This window comes from Archocentrus centrarchus, chromosome 13, assembly GCF_007364275.1.
Source record: "Archocentrus centrarchus isolate MPI-CPG fArcCen1 chromosome 13, fArcCen1, whole genome shotgun sequence".
NCBI classification, from domain to species: domain Eukaryota; kingdom Metazoa; phylum Chordata; class Actinopteri; order Cichliformes; family Cichlidae; genus Archocentrus; species Archocentrus centrarchus.
Genome location: NC_044358.1, coordinates 17,376,288 through 17,392,864, shown reverse-complemented (window position 1 = coordinate 17,392,864; position 16,577 = coordinate 17,376,288). Strand labels below are relative to the sequence as shown.

General features: G+C 38.4%; 2 protein-coding genes across 2 annotated transcripts; one reads left to right on the top strand and one right to left on the bottom strand.

Annotated features, from left to right (window-relative positions):
- The first annotated feature begins 201 nt into the window (after positions 1-201).
- Positions 202-1,137, top strand: LOC115791168 (olfactory receptor 52D1-like). Its single transcript, XM_030745294.1, has one exon. It carries the CDS (start codon positions 202-204, stop codon positions 1,135-1,137), a length of 936 nt encoding a protein of 311 aa, XP_030601154.1.
- An 8,700-nt stretch (positions 1,138-9,837) lies between these two features.
- LOC115790387 (olfactory receptor 2B11-like) lies at positions 9,838-10,767 on the bottom strand. The gene has a single exon (XM_030744224.1). The coding sequence runs from the start codon at positions 10,765-10,767 to the stop codon at positions 9,838-9,840; it is 930 nt and encodes a 309-aa protein (XP_030600084.1).
- Between the last annotated feature and the right edge of the window lie 5,810 nt (positions 10,768-16,577).

Here is a 16,577-nt window from a genome sequence, read left to right as displayed (position 1 = left end):
AGTTTACAGTTGATTAATTATGAATGAAATGAGATTGTAACATTTAACTTTGTTTGTCTTTGCATTTTCTATGATGTCCTTTGGTGTGCTAATTTGTGCTAATTTGAGGTGTATAAATGGTTTCCCTAATTAACAAAGATGCCATGATTGATTTCTCAGCTTTATAGGGAAGAAGAGCTAAAACCAACAAACAAACAAAAAATGGACAACCTGTACAACACATCCTCTCTTTTACAGATAAATGGCTTTAATCTTTCTTCTGACACTGTTTTTCCCGCATTTCTTTTCGCCACACTCAACTACATGATCATACTTTTTTGCAACCTCTCTCTAATCCTCACCATTGTGCTGAATAAATCTCTGCATCAGCCAATGTACCTGATTCTGCTGAACCTTCCCATTAATGACCTCATAGGTTCATCAGCCCTTTTCCCACAGCTCATCAAAGAAATACTGAGAAACAGTGGGACGATGCAGTACTCAGCTTGTGTCGCTCAAGCTTTCTTCATCCACATCTATGCAGCCGGCACTGTGTTCAATCTGAGCGCAATGGCATATGACAGATACATTGCCATATGTTACCCATTGCAGTACAGTACTGTGATGACTAGCTCCCACATTATGAGAATAATCACCATTGTATGGATGAGTTGTTTGGTTTTAATAGGTGTGCTTTTCTTCCTACTGTTGCGTTTGCCTCGCTGTCGATCTGAAATGACCAACCCCTACTGTGATAATCCATCTTTGCTGACTTTGGTCTGCACCAACACAACTATTAATAATATCTATGGACTTTTTATAGTTGCTCTTTCACAACTGGTGGCTAATGGAATGGTTTTTTATACATATCTCCAGATTCTTCTAACATGTTTCAGATCAAAACGATCAGACACAAAAGCCAAAGCGCTGCAGACGTGTGCTACACATCTGATGGTTTTCCTCTTGTTAGAGTGTCTCGGTCTCTTCACAATCATCTCATATAGACTGAATGATATTTCACCTCATTTTAGAAGATTTATGGGATTGTCAACATTAATTTTTCCTCCAACACTGAATCCAATCATCTACGGACTGAAAACAAAGGAAATTCGAGAAAAGGCAGCACACTTCTTTAAGAGTAGGATCCTTTCATCTTAATGTCTTTTAAGTGAGTCTTACTCAACATGCTGAAACAGTTCACATTTTTCATCTTCACTTATTTATTCTGTCTTATTTATCTTACAGTGCACTGTATGTTATTGTTAACCCCGTCACATTCTCTTCTCTTCTCTGTGATGTTCCTGACATCAATTTCAAAATAATTCATATGAAAACAATATATGGAATCATTTATCTGCTTTAGAATCACATTGTCAAATGATATGATTACCTAAGCACCAGAAAATATACTCTTTTTATACATTCATTATCATCAAATATGGAGTTTTTGCTATTGCAATATGTGTTGTTGTTATTATTATTATAGTACTGCATTAACCATTTAAAGGTTTGGCCACAAAACATATTTAGTTTATCATTATTTATGTTATCATAACATAAAAGATAATATTTGTATAAAATAAGGAAGTTTGTTGAAGACTCAGAGAGACTTTAATTTAAAAAATAGTTTTTATTCAAACATTGTACTGATTAAAGCCCAGAATAAACAGCAAACTTAGTTTAGTTTTCTACAGGTCAGTCGAGGTATCATATATGCAGCTCATTAGATATTAACTATTTTGAATGCTGCAGCTTGTTTTCTAAAGGAAACGGAAATCACCATAAATTTAGACTAAAGTATAAAACTGATCTGCACATGAGGTGCAATCTGAGGAAGGTGTGATTCAGTGCTTAAAACATTTAATTACAAATAAAATCAAACAAAAAGTAAAGTCTGTGAATGATGTTTAAAATCCCTTCTTCATCCTGCTGTACAGTATAATCTGAATACACCAGAGAGTGCCACCAATGCATACTGAACTAATTAATAGCAACATATAAACAGAAAATGTATGGCCTTCAATCAATCAATCAATCAATCAATCAATCAATCAATCAATCAATCAATCAATCAATCAATCAATCAATCAATCAAATATACTTTATTGTCCCCACAGGGAAATTTGTCTTGGACATCGTACAAAAACAAGCTGCTACCACAATAATACAGTATGACAATAAAAGTCATTTTAAAAGTGCATAAATACCCCCCCCCCCCCCCAAAAAAAACAAAACAAAAAAACAAAAAACAAAAACAAAACAAAACAATAGAACATATATGCACATGTTGCATTCCCACATACATTCCTGCAATGAACGAGCATTCCTGCAATGAATGGCCTTGATTTTGTCTGTTTCATTTAGTGTGATTTGCTGCCCTCTGGTGTCTTTGAAGGTTAAATTTGAGAGGGGAGGCCTGTCTTGAAGACCATTCTGACTAGTACGATGTTCTGTTTAATTTATAATATATAGTTACAAATTTCATTTGTCTAGCTACTACCCTCCATTTCTTTAGAGTAACACTAGTTATTTGACACCAATTTCTTATGTATGAACACACTTGGCCAACAAAATCAATTTTAATTAAGAATAATGTTATTTTTCATTTAACACTTGAAAGTTTCTTGTAAATTTATCAATAAGTTTGAATAATCACATTTGTACTACAGAAATACAATTGATCTTATTAAGAAAACACTCAGACGTAACTACCAATTTACCACCTCTATCATGAATACTTTGTCTCCACCTTGTGGTGAAATCTGACAATGCACACCTTGATATCATGGCTGAATTAAGATTAAAAATATCTACATGGTTACCTTCTGTTGTAAAGAAACTTTTCATTGTCTCCAGTATTTTTTATTTTTATTTAACTGCCACAAGGAGGAAAAAAATTAGACATAGATAAATAAGGTCTCTTGAACTGTGTATTTTACTAGTTATAAATTTTGTCATGTGGGCCTGTTACTACCTGGATTTATGTGATGTCTCAACCAGACATATTCTATTTTTGTTTTTGTTATTCTGAAGGTTATTCTGCAGCTAGGCTAACAACCCCCTGAAACTCTATTCTCCTCTTACTAAACATCAAAAATATACAAAAACACTGGCCATTGTGTGATCAGGGCAACAGCACAAGAGGAAAGCCCTGGTACAAATTCTTTCAAATTCTGTCATGTAATGTCTTTAGAGCCTATCCTAGCTGTCATAGGGCGAGAGGCAGGGTACACCCTGAACAGGTCGCCAGCCTGTCACAGGGCTAATACAGAGAGACAGACAACCATTCACACCTATGGGCAATTTAGAATCACCAATTAATAACCTAACCCCAGTAACTGCCCATGTGTTATACTGATTACACCCCCCCCCCCCCCCCTACCTATTATGAGTCATAGGAGTATTTCTAGATGTTTTCAGCACTTTTCATTAAATTCAACTTATGAGGGAAGATAGTTTTTTCTTTTGCTTCAGTTGGACACCAGTTGGACATCAGTTGGACTAGTGTTATGCACTGCTCAAAGGAACCTTGAGAAAAAAAAAACACCTTAATTATCTTCAGCTAATCCAGTTTTACTTAAAAAAAGGAATATGACATACAAGATGGAGATCAGTTGACAACACTCTTCTCTTCATCCGAGTGTCCAGAACAAGATCAATGTTGTCTGATGAGGAAACTGAAGAGAGCTGAGGAGAGTGGTCAGAGAGGGGTGGAAAAGAGCTACAGATGGAAGATGGAGAACCAGCTGCAGCTGAACAATTTTAGCAGAGTCTGGAGGGTCTAAGAACCATCTCGGGCTATAAGGAACACAGATCTCAGCCTGTAAGGGACACAAAGTGCGTGAATGAACTGAATCACTTTTTTTTAGGTATGATTCATTATCTGCCCCTCTCCCAGGTAAGCCCTCTCACATTAAACCAGGTGAGGTGTGAACTCATGAGGATCAAAGCGAGGAAGGCGGCAGGTCCAGATGGTATCCGCTCCAGCCTTCTCAAGTCTTGTGTAGATCAACTGCACAGGATAGCTTAGTATATCTTTAGCCTGAACCTGAACCTGGGGAAAGCGCCACAGCTTTGGAAAACATCTTGTGTGGTACGACTTCCAAAGACGTCACAGCCCAAGGACCTCAATAGCTACAGGCCAGTGGCTGTGACCTCACACCTAACAAAGACCCTGGAGAGGCTGGTCCTTGCTCATCTTCGGCCCCAGGTGAGCTCACTGCTTGATCCACTCCAGTTTGCCTGTCAGCCTAGCACTGGGCCGGATGATGACGTCACTCATCTACATCAATCCCTTGCTTACCTGGAAAGTACTGGGAACACTGTGAAAATCATGTTTTTTGGTTTCTCCAGGTCTTTCAATACTATTGTACCCATAGTCCTGAAGGACAAGCTCGAGTACAGGTGTGGACTATCACTTCACCACATGGATCTTGGACTACCTTGGACTGAAGACTTTTCATTTCCATCAAAGGATGTGGCACCTTTTTACTGAAACTGCATCAATTTATTCCCACTCTTGTCAACTCCTGTAATAATGTGAATTTCTCAACTGTGGGACTAAAGGCTCTTATTTTTATAGCACCCTTCTATTCTAAGTGAGCTCTGACACACACACTTAATACAGCACATAGAAAGCCTTTAATGGTATAGAACTAACTATTGTAGACTAATTAAATCTTGAGCCACAGCTGGTCCTGAGCCACATTTTAAATGCACTGATATTTGTATAGCATACACATCAATGTGTTATGGATTAATGGCATGTGTCAGATATTTTTACTTTGACAAAAAAAAGTATTGGTATGTTATCAAATTTAAAAATATCAGAATATAAGAATACTTTTTTGTTTGAACTGAACTTTGTTACAAAATAAGACACAACTGTCAGTGTGCTGTGGTTACCTAGAATTTGTTTTCGTCTTAAGTTTGCTCATTAGGTTAATGATTCCATTGTTTACAAAGCATTGATGGGAAAGATGTGTCATACTCAGCTCTCTAGAGTGATTTATTCTCAGTACCTAACACTGGTAATAAATCTCATAGGGTTTGGTGACACAATACTTGTCCTGTTTGAATCTAGAGTTCATTTGAATTGTAGTTTATCATGCATTTTCAGCATTATTTTCTTATTCATTCACCAGCCCACGCATGATTCCTGCAATATTTTCATTTTGCTCATTATTCGTTTTATTTCTTCCTGTTGTGTGCATGTACTTATTGTATTCTGTTACTGTGGTGGGCCTAGGGACGGAGATCTTCTGTTGTGTGCCATTATTTTTCTTCTGCCAGTGCTGCACTGTGTTCCCATTGTACACTGGATGGACAGTGAAGCACAGGAAGACTTTCCTGTTATCTGTCCACTTGACAAAAAGAAGATCCCTGTCCCTGATCTACTGGATACTGTCTTGTGGGGGGGGAATCTTGAGGGCATTTTTGCAGGTGGTGAGGACACCAACTCTCCTGCCTGTATGACCCGCAAGCTCCAAATCCAAATCCTTTAAATGTAGTCTGTGGACTTCAAGTTTTGTAGAATTCCATAAACGCTCCACCTTACAACAAGATCTCCTAAACGACATAATGTCCTCATTCATCCAAGGGTGAAGGTTTTTGGAAGAAGATATTTTGTTCCTTACAGCAGCAACCTCATTTAAAGCAGACAGGCAGTGGCTATTACAAGACTGGGCAAAAGAATCTGCATCACTGCAACTAACAAAACAGTTGGGCTCAAATACTCAATTTCTCAACAGCAGTACGATTGATAAATTGCCTTTGGGACATCACTTTATGAGGACGACTGTTGAGATTAAAGACAAATTAAAATAGACATAGTAGTGTTCAGTGATGTGAACGTCTACAATACTCAGTAGCAAAAACAGTTTGCTGCTCTCTGGGTCACTAATCTCACAGGTCAGTCAGTAAACTGTGTCTGATTTCTCCAGATTTTTATCTTCAGTTTCTGTCTCCTACATTTTGTCTTGTCAGGTTAGAGCTGAATAATAATCATTTTAAATTATAATTCAGCTTCATCTGGTGAAAATTCAAGCTGGGTAAATGATGACAGCCAACATAGAAGAAAATATATAGTTTATGTCAAACTTCTATTCTTTCCATAATGATGAGAAATGGCGAGTGGACCAAGCTGATTAAAATTCCTCTTTTGTTCACTCCTGTTTTTTAATTAAATATGATCAGCAATGACATGTGCTCATATTCCTTGATCTGCTCTTTACTCGTTGACACGGTGAATCCTGGTATTGTAGCTCCATTGATAAGGACTCTTTCTTTACTCACACAGGAGCTTAACTCAAGGTGAGCATACTCAGAGTTGATTGAACTGATTTTGATCAGCTGTTTTGGAACACGAAACTCAGTTTGTTGAACATGCTTCCTGGAATAGAATAGGGTCCTGTTATGCTAAAATTAAAAGAGCTCAGCATTAAAGTTGTTCTTTAGTTTCAAAGTTATGCAATTTGGGTCCAACTCCAATGTGCCACACAGTCACATGACAGGGACCATGTACAAAAAACATTTCCTAACTGAAGAGAAGTGTACCAGATTTAGCCACTAGCTTCATGAGTAGATGATTTATTTAAATAAAAATGCAGTTTTTATAAATAAATCTGCAGTTTTTGTTTGTTTGTTTTGGTTTTAAGGGCACATATGCTTTTAAATCCTTCCTTTTCATATGTAAATCATACTCTTGTGGTCTATATAAAGTAGAACTGCACTAGACCCCTCTTTTGACGTGCGGCTTAGAGCAGCTCGTTTCGGTCCATTTTTGTAGTTTGATAGCAGCGATACGATTATCTACCAGCAGAGAAACAAGCACTTCGAAGAGGCTCTGATGGGGGGGGGTCAGGAATCCTGTGGGTTAATACATCCAACCACCGAACATTTTGACTTGTCTGCTTGTGTAGCGGTGTGTAAAAAATCTTATGAATATTCACCAAAATCCCTCTTTTGTGTTATGTTTACTTTGGGTTATAACCTCCTGCCTGTGTGTTTTGAGTCTGTGTGTGTGTGTGTGTGTGTGTGTGTACGTGCACCGCGTGATGACGTAGGCACGTGCGCGTGTGCTCCGGTCACAGAGCTTTCCAACGTGGCCGGAGGTAGGTTGCTGACACGTTGCTCTCTGATCGACGGAAGATTGTTAAAGCCATTAATTGTAATCTGTATATGATCACACTGTTGTATCTTGTTCTATTTGCTGTCTGACTCGTCCTGTGTAAGTTCTGCAGACGTTTGAGTTCGCTATTTGAAGTTCTTAACAAGTTTCAGCTCGAGGGTACAAGGCTAATGCTAGCGTGCTAAATTAGCTTGGTCGCGAGCAGGGGAGATGTCCACTGTGTTTTAATGGCGCACATTTTCTCTCACCAGGAGAGCCAGGTCTGGCAAAATGCACTATACACACGGTCATGGGCTTTTGTATTCCTGTGTTACAGGTATGGAGGTATTTATTTTTGTACAATAGGATCAGGTTGTATAGTAAGGGCTGTTAGTGGCCTGTTAATGTAATTTTAGTGCAATAGGGTTAAATATTGAACTGTTTGTGTTTCATATTGTATTTAAAAAATACCAAAAGGATCTTGATTACAAATGAAGGATTTTGTTTTTCTGAATTAATGTCTGAGTTATGTATTTTGTGTGTTATTTTTTTTTCTAAGTTGTATTAAAACAGTGACGTATTTATTTTTATGTTTCCGGTAACCCTGAGCTGATGTTTAAATGACTGTTTTGTAAATTTGTTACATTATTATGTTATTCTGAGTTACTGAACGGACACAGAGCTTTCCAACATGGCCGGAGGAGAGCCAGGTCTGGCAGAATGCACTATACACACGGCTCATGGGCTTTTGTATTCCTGTGTTACAGTATACCATCACTAAACGAACCAGAGATCCAGTTCTGTCTCCTGCCTCATCATTTCATGCCAGAACACAATGCAGGCTTCAATAGGCGTAACACACACACACACTGGTTACACTTGCAACTTCACTATAGCTGAACTGGACTACAAAATCGCTGTGAGGAAAAAATGGCGGATTCTCGACATCAGTAAGCCGGAAGTCCATGTCCTTGTTAAGCAGTTCCACAGCAAATACTGTGACGTAACAGATAAGACACCTGAACAGCCTGAAAAATGTCTCCATCACTCCTGCCCAGTGGAAAATACACAATTGAATGAAGCACTCCACATAGAATATGGTATTAACCCCAGCAAGTATCCTAGGAACCACAAGTAAGCTAGCAGTCTGAGAGCAAAATGCTCTATTGGGGTGAAATGGTACTACTGTATGAGGTCTTTAAGATCAGATGGGGCCTGATTAGATCTTGTATGTGAGAAGAAGAATTTTAAATTCTATTCTAGATTTAACACGGAGCCAATGAATAGAAGAAATATGGGAGAAATATGCTTTCTTTGAACTCTGTCAGTACCCTCGCTGCAGCATTTTGGATCAGCCAATGCTTTCCAGGGAACGTGATAGTAATGAATTACAATAGTCCATCCTAGAAGAAATAAATACTCTTGCCAGAAGAGTTGAAGCTGTCATAGCTGCAAAGGGTGGATACAGAATGGGATGTCACTGAAGTTCACATTCGTGTGAAGGCAGATGAGCCAATACTTTTGGCAGTATAGTATATGTGTCAATCATATGAATCTTAGTAAAAGTTTTGTACTGAGAGACTGAATGACTGCCAATTATTAGGTGTTATGATAGGCCTATACTAGCTTCACCTATTCTAGTTTAGATTCATTTTGAATAAGATGGTTAGATAACAAACTAGTCATTTTGGAATAATGACACAATAATTTTAAAAAGACATCATTAACTTAGAGAGTGCAACTGTAGATCTTTTAGACTGGAAAACGTTAAGTTTATAATGAATTGTGCCAGTAATTTATTATATTGATTTTAATCTGATGTCTACCATTTTTTTCAAACAGGTATCATGAAATAAAGGTTGAAGGGAAACTGGACATGAAATGCCAATGTGTTTTTCCAAGATGTTAAAATATATTGATGTAAATGTTTGGCAATAAAACGAAATAATTTTAACATGAGACTGAGTATATGAATCCTGAATAATTGAAGTCCAGCAAGTTCAACTATTCACGGTGAAAAATATTGTTAATTTTACATGAAACAAATAAGGCATTTGTATATTTTTCTTGATTTTTTTTAATGTCCCACAGTATGAATTACACAGTTCATGTCAAAGAATAATAAAATTAACAAAGTTAGAGATGACTATTATTTTCTCATATCAGCTCTCATACCACCCACATATTTGTATTTGATCTTTTTTATTGCCTATATGCCAACTACCCATGCACAAAGTGTAACCAGCTGTTTTACTAATACAATACCTTCATTTTTCATTAATATTTTTATGCCTGTGTAGATATTGACATTTGAACAGTTTCAGTTCTAAAACAAACAAAAAAAATCCTCCACCACTTGTCATTGTCAGCTAATAAATATTGTGATGATAACTACAGAAGTAAAAATATTCTACAATTCTTCAGCCAGGAAGAAGTGCAGACAGGTGAAGACATCCAGGAAGCAACCACGAGGCTGTCAGGGCACATAAAAGATTAAAAGACAGGCAGCACTAAATGTTTTAATCTGATCTGATTTCTCTTGTTAAACAGTGATTTTTTTTTTTTTCTTTTTCACTTGAAGGGAAAAGAATTGCTGACTTCCTCACTTTACTAGGCACCAGTGTTTAACAACAATAAATAGGATAGAACGTTAGGTAATGAATTAATGAGTATAAACCATATTTAGACTAAAGTGATGCAGCTTTTATCAGTATGTACACTCATAATTCACAAGAATCTAGTCAGATATGTTAACCTTTTTTTATGAATATCTTAAAGATCTTGTTTTTAATTTCCTTTGTCCTCAAACAGTACACAAAAGGATTAACAACAGCTGGACCGAGGATGCTCCCAATCAGTAAACCCTGACGTTCCGCGAGTGTTAATACCACACCCAATCTGGTCAAGACAATAAGAACAAATACAGGCGAGTAGTAACATGTTACCACAATTAAGTGACTCACACAGGTGCTTGCCATTTTCTTCCTGTCCCTATTTGAGGAAACTTTCATAAAAAATGCAATCACAAAATATGAAAGGCAAATGAAAGAAAAAGTGAAAAACAGAAGAAAAAACATTATGACTGAGACTAAATTGAAATAATAGTTAGGATCAACACAAGTGGTTCGTATAACAGCAGCATAGTCACAGAAAGTGTACTTCATCCTCGAGGTGCAATAAGGAAGCGCAGCCGCAGTTACCGGCATAACAGCAACAATACCACAGGCGACAACCCACAGGATGTATGTGACAACAAGAGTGCGTGCATTTGTTAAATAACTGTGGTATTGAAAAGGAAAAGAAAAAGCAACTAATCTATCAAATGCCATAATTGTTAATGAAAACAACTCCATCACTCCTGCCCAGTGGAAAACACTCATTTGAATGAAGCACTCCACATAGGATATGGTAGTAACCCCAGCAAGTAGAACCCCAGTCATTGTTGGAGTGGTGCTGGAGGTGTACGTTATATCAACAACAGCAAGGTGGCAAATTAGAAGATACATTGGTTTGTGTAATCTCTTGTCAAAAATAATGAAGAGGATATTTACCACATTGGCAGTAACAGCAAGAAGATAGGTTACCAGCATAACCACACCAACTGCCACCGGCCTTTTGACTGTGTCAAAACCACCTATAATAAAGTGTGTTACTTTGATTGAAGCATTTGGTAAAGACATATTTGACAAATTTAAATTAGTTTCAAGATTCAGTTGTTAGAGTAGAAAAGAAGGAAATAAGTCATCTCAAAGCAAACTATGGTTAAATGTTTTTTAAACCATGACCATATGTGATTAGAAAAAAAACTAAAAAAACTCTGAGCTCAGTCAACCAGCCGTGAGTTTTTCAAACAACATCTCTAAACTTTGGGGTTAAGGCTCACAAGAAAAAAACCCTTAAATGCAAAAGATGATTAAATATTGTAAATGTTTACCAGTCATACACAGTTGTTATGAAAAAATAACTGTGGTAGACCCAGATAGCTTTGGGTCAAACACACAACATGCAGGCCTTTTTCTTTTAAGTCTCACAGAACATTACTTTTCCAGTGGGCGGCTCACATGTCCAATCACACTGAATATAGGGACGGGCAATTCTCTGCATTTACATATCACCAGAGACTGCACAAATGTGATGTCATCCTCTCCAATGAGTGTATGATTCGTGACAAATCACACATTCTGCCATCGTGACAAGTAAAATACTAACAATAAGAGAAAATACATCTGCCCACTTGACTGTTCTATAAAAATGCTTTATAAAACTGTTTTCTGAATTATTTCAACACTTTAATGGTCAAAATCAAAAATGGATGCATTGCCTGTTCAAACACATGGAAGAAATGAGGGTGAGCCAGTGCAATGCTGTGGGTCACCTCTGGTGGCGCTGTGTCACATACAATAAATGAAGCAGTCGGTTGGCGCATGCCCTTTGCAGTCTCTAGCTCGCCAATATACGTTTGATCACACACGTGCTACACATGCTGATGTTCCACAGTCTGTCTAATATATTGAATGAATGTGTGTGACATGTTTATTCTTTGTGATCAGTCATAAATGCACGGTGAAAAGTGTTGTCTCAGGCATAGTTTGACCTTACATTAAATATTTTGTTTTTCTTGCCATCATTGTTTAACAGTATGGGGTTGATTAAAGCATAATTAATCATTAGCATACCATATTTTTCAGACCATAATAAGGCGCAATATCAACGAACAGGTCTATTTTCATACATAAGGTTCACCGGGTTATAAGGCGCATGATAAAACATATGATAAAACAAAAGCGTCAGGTAAATCGAGTTCCGGGTTCAATCTCGTCGAGTCAGTCTCGTTGTTACTGTTTTGTTTTGGTTGCGTCACACAGCAACCATTTAATTGTTAATAAAAGGGCAACTTTTGCTGGCAGTCTCTCGCCATCTTCTTCAACGTCTGACGCTGCAATATATTCTTTATTAATGAGGGTAAGAACAAGTCATTTCTTAATTTTATATATAATCCCTTCATAAATCCTGTGCACCTGTCTATTTACTGATATAAGCAAAGAAAAAAATATTTAAAAAAAAAGAAGAAAAAAAAAAAAGGAAATCCCTTTTTGACTCAACACCGGAAACCTGAAAACTCAGCTGTCACCGTATTTTGTTTACATACAGCACTCGTACTGCGTCCCTTCATACGCTGTGGCATCGCCCGGACCTCTCTGGCACAGAGGGGGACAGCACACACACACACCTGGACCTCGATTCGTCCTTTAGCTACTTCTAGTGACTTTTGAGACAGCCAACAGAGAGTTTTGTTACACGAAAGTTGGCAACAGCGCCGGCCGCTGATCGCCAGATTACGCACAAATATCCGGGCCAGCATAGATGGAAATAGGCCAAATCCATCATAGTTTTCTGCGGTTTACTGCGTACGGTTTCCATTTTTGGAACAGTGCTTCCACTTCTTGTTGAATTTATCTCCGGCGGCTTTGGCTGCTTTTCACACCTGCTTGTTCCTGTCTAATATCATCAGTAGAGTCATTTTGTGAATCGATGATGGACTACTTTAGAGAATTTAATGAGGCCTTTGAACTGATCTGCCAGACCGGAGGAAATATTGCTGCAGACCACGCAATGGTGCAGTGGTGTGGATTCTTTGGCCATCGGCAGTCAGACGGCAGCGCTCAACTATTTGAAAAGCGTACGCTGGGTGTTACCCCCCTCCCCCCTGTTGTACGCTTTGTATGCTCTGGAAAATGTAGATATTTATTAAACGTCCCTTACCAAAGTCGCTCTAAAACATTTTGACATATTTTTGAGCGCAGTGTACCACATAAAATTGTTTCAAGGTCAGTAAGCACAACAAGAATTCACACATAAGGTGCACCGGATTATAAGGCGCACTGCCAATTTTTGAGGAAATTTAAGAATTTTAAGTGCGCCTTATAGCTTGAAAAATACGGTAATTAAAACTGAAATATAAGCTTCTGTTTTGGGTTTGTATATGTTAACATCTGAAGAGTCAGTGCTTACTCATCTGAAGTGTCAGACCTCTGATGTGCAGCCGTGACAGCAGCACTATGAGAGCGCACTCAGAGATAAAATTATTAACTGGAATTATAATGTTTATCTTCCAACCCTGTCCCACTCTATTCAAAATAACACCGTTCTATGAACCTGTTTATGGTAAACTATTTTGAAATCAAAAGATAAGCTGTAGGCCTAATTACAGTCGTCCTCAGTTTTTTTGTGAACATTGTTATTATTTCAACACAACACATCACTGCTAAAGATATTTGTTGTTGTGTTGATGCACTTCTCTTATGAATCACACAACTCATCCAACAGTTTGTACTTGATCAGTCAGAACCAGTGTTGCCAGATCTCGTGACAGAAACAAGCAGCCAGCTCTATGAAAACAAGCTCAAAAGAAGCCCAACTGGCAACCCACAACATTGTTTAAAACTGAGGCCACTTTTAAACAGTATAGCTCAATAGTAGTACAATTCATTCCTTTGTTTTGTCTCATTGTGAAACCCATGATTCTTAGCCTCATGGAAGAGAAGGGTGCACAGTTTTTAGTGTGTGCTTCTCTGTATTAGCATGTTGAACTAAATCAGCATGTGAGCACATATTTCACACTTGCAAAATCTGCAGAATGCCTTTGATACGTCTCCCATCAGGACCGCAGCTACCCCACATACACACACACACAACACATCCTATCAAGGGTTATTGTGTTCATGCCTGCAGATCTCACTTATTTATGGACTTGTAAAATACAAGACTTCTATTACAGGCTTTTATCTTCCATCAATCACAAACAAAAACATGTGCGACTGTGTATCGGGGGGCGACAGGATGAGGGGACGTGAAGGAGCACAGGGGCAACTAATCAGCGCCATGCCTCTGTTATTGATCATATCATATGTACAGCTGTTAAATACAGAAAATGCCAACTAGAGAAATCATTTCGCCGCATCGCTTGAGAGGGACCTGGCTGCAGGCAAGAGGGCGCCGCCATACCTCAACTCTATTCCGGAACTCCACAGGAAGTTGGTCTTCTTCGTGAGTTCATTACTGGGAAATTGCCGGAGTCACTTCCTGAGCCAAATTCCAGTCCAGTAAGTTACGGTAATGCACCTCTTAGCTGGTTTGCCAACCGCTATTAAAACCACAACAACAACAAGAAGACGAACTGCTGCTGGAAATAATCTCTTGTCCTCAGCCAGGTCCCACTCCAAAGAATGCCCACTCTTAAAATGCACTTTTAAAAGGTAAGGAGAAGTAAATGACAAATTATCACGTTATGTTCACTAAGGTGTACTTCTGTGTTATCTGACCATGTAGTTCAGGGATCCTCAAATCCAGGGCTCGAGGTCCGGTGTCCTGCAGGTTTTAGATGTGTCCCTGAGCCAACACACCTGAGTCAAATATAGAAGTTATTAACAGGACTCTGGAGACTTGACTGCATACTGAGGAGGTAATTCAGCCTTTTGACTCAGGTGTGTTTTCTTTTTCTGTTCTTTTTTTTTTTTTTTAACACTAATTTTTGCTGTTTTTACGTTGGAGGTTAATGGGGTTTGCAAGTGTGAGACACACTATACTGCCAAAAGTATTCGCTCAAATGCCTTCACTCACATGTGAACCTGAGTAACATCCCATTCTCAATAGGATGGTGTTACGATGTGGGCCCACCCTTTGCAGCTATAACAGCTTCAACTCTTCTGGGAAGGCTTTCCACAGGTTTAGGAGAGTTTATGAAAATTTCTGACCATTCTTCCAGAAGCACATTTGTGAGGTCAGACACTGATGTTGGAGAGAAGGCCTGGCTCACAGTCTCCACTGTAATTCATTTTAAAAGTGTTTTAGTGTTGGAGTTCACTGATCTCCTAAGAGCGTCCCCTTTGAGGGGTGAGTGAATACTTTAGAAACAGTGTATGTGAGATAAAACTGTCTGCAGAAAACATAATGAAGACAGTGGCAGTGGGTCATGCCCAACTCAATACAGAAAATACTTTTTGAAATGACTTACAGGGAAAGAAGATGTGTTTTGGAGGACAAGTGTAAAGAGCTGGATAAAATACATTTACATGCATATTTGAGGGTCGGTATCTTGGCTGGGGTCTATGATAGGATGAATCAACAGTCAAAATATGGGATGGAAAGACGAGCAGGGCTTTATTTTGTGCCGCAATGTGTGGAGAATTTTTATATTTTTTAATATTTAAGAGTCAAGAGCTATAAGAAATAAGAGAGACAAGCTGGCAGTATTAGGAGAATGTGGGACAAGTGGCCAGAGCAACTGCCACTATTCTATAACCCAGGCCCTAATGAAATAGCAAAGAAAGGCTAGTGGCATTCAGAGGTCAGTGCCCATTCAAGCAATATATGTCTTCCAAACAAGCTCAAAAAGTAATAAATAAATGTTCATTTCAGGCTAAAAAACAAGCGCTTAAACAAACTGTATTTTCAAAAATCCAATCATCTGTATGACTCATTTGTCTGGATTTTAAGTCACAGGATCAATTTGGCCCTGAACAAAAGAGGTGTCTCGTGTGACTCAGGAACTCATTACTGAGAATTTATTGAGAAACGAACATAAGGACCATAAACGACCTGAAAATGTAAATTAACGAACTATAAAAATAAAATAAAACCGATGGATTGTTTTAAACCAGGGGTCTCCAAACTTGCGGAGACCGCATCCGGCCCCGCCCACTTCCGGTCCGCGAATTGATGTCAAAAATAACAGTTTGGCCCTTTAAGTTACTTTTTTGATATTTCGCCTTCCCCTCCAATTACGAGGGTTAAGCGAAATGTCAAAAAATTAACTTAGCACCACGCTAATGCTAATTAGCATTAGCACCATGCAAATGCTAAATCGCAAGCTAATGCTAATTAGCATTAGCTTGCTACTTGCACTTTGGGTCCATTTTTAATCGCTAATCAGTGATTAAAGCATAAAAATATTCTGAGGGAGGGGACACACACACACACACACCAAACAATCGCTAGTGCTAATGGCAACCCCCGCTGGTGTGGTTACCACCAGACTGTGGTGTGATCGTTCTGGTGGCTACAGCTGACGTAAAGAAAACAGCTGACATTCTCTGCTCAGCGAGTAAAACGCGCACGCGCAGCCACATAAACAAAGAAGGCGTGGAAAAAAATTAACAGCGATGATCCACTCGTTTTAAATCATGCCTGAAATTTTCATTTGATCTTCCTTTTTCCTCTTACTTCTCCTCGCGTTCATGCCGGTCTTGTGCGAAATTCTGTTGGCAGTATGCAGCCAGAGAAATCTGGCTGTAATACACACTCATTCTAAAGTCTGAAAGGGGTGCGAAAAAGCATAAAACTTAAACTGGGACTGAAGAAAAACCATAAAAGACATTGAAAGGATAAATTCAAGCTGAATAGTTCAATGTCTTGGCATTGTTTTAAATTTTGAATGGTGTCTGTAGCTAAAAGTATGTGGAAGTAGTTAGAGTTCAAAGAGGGGCTTGAA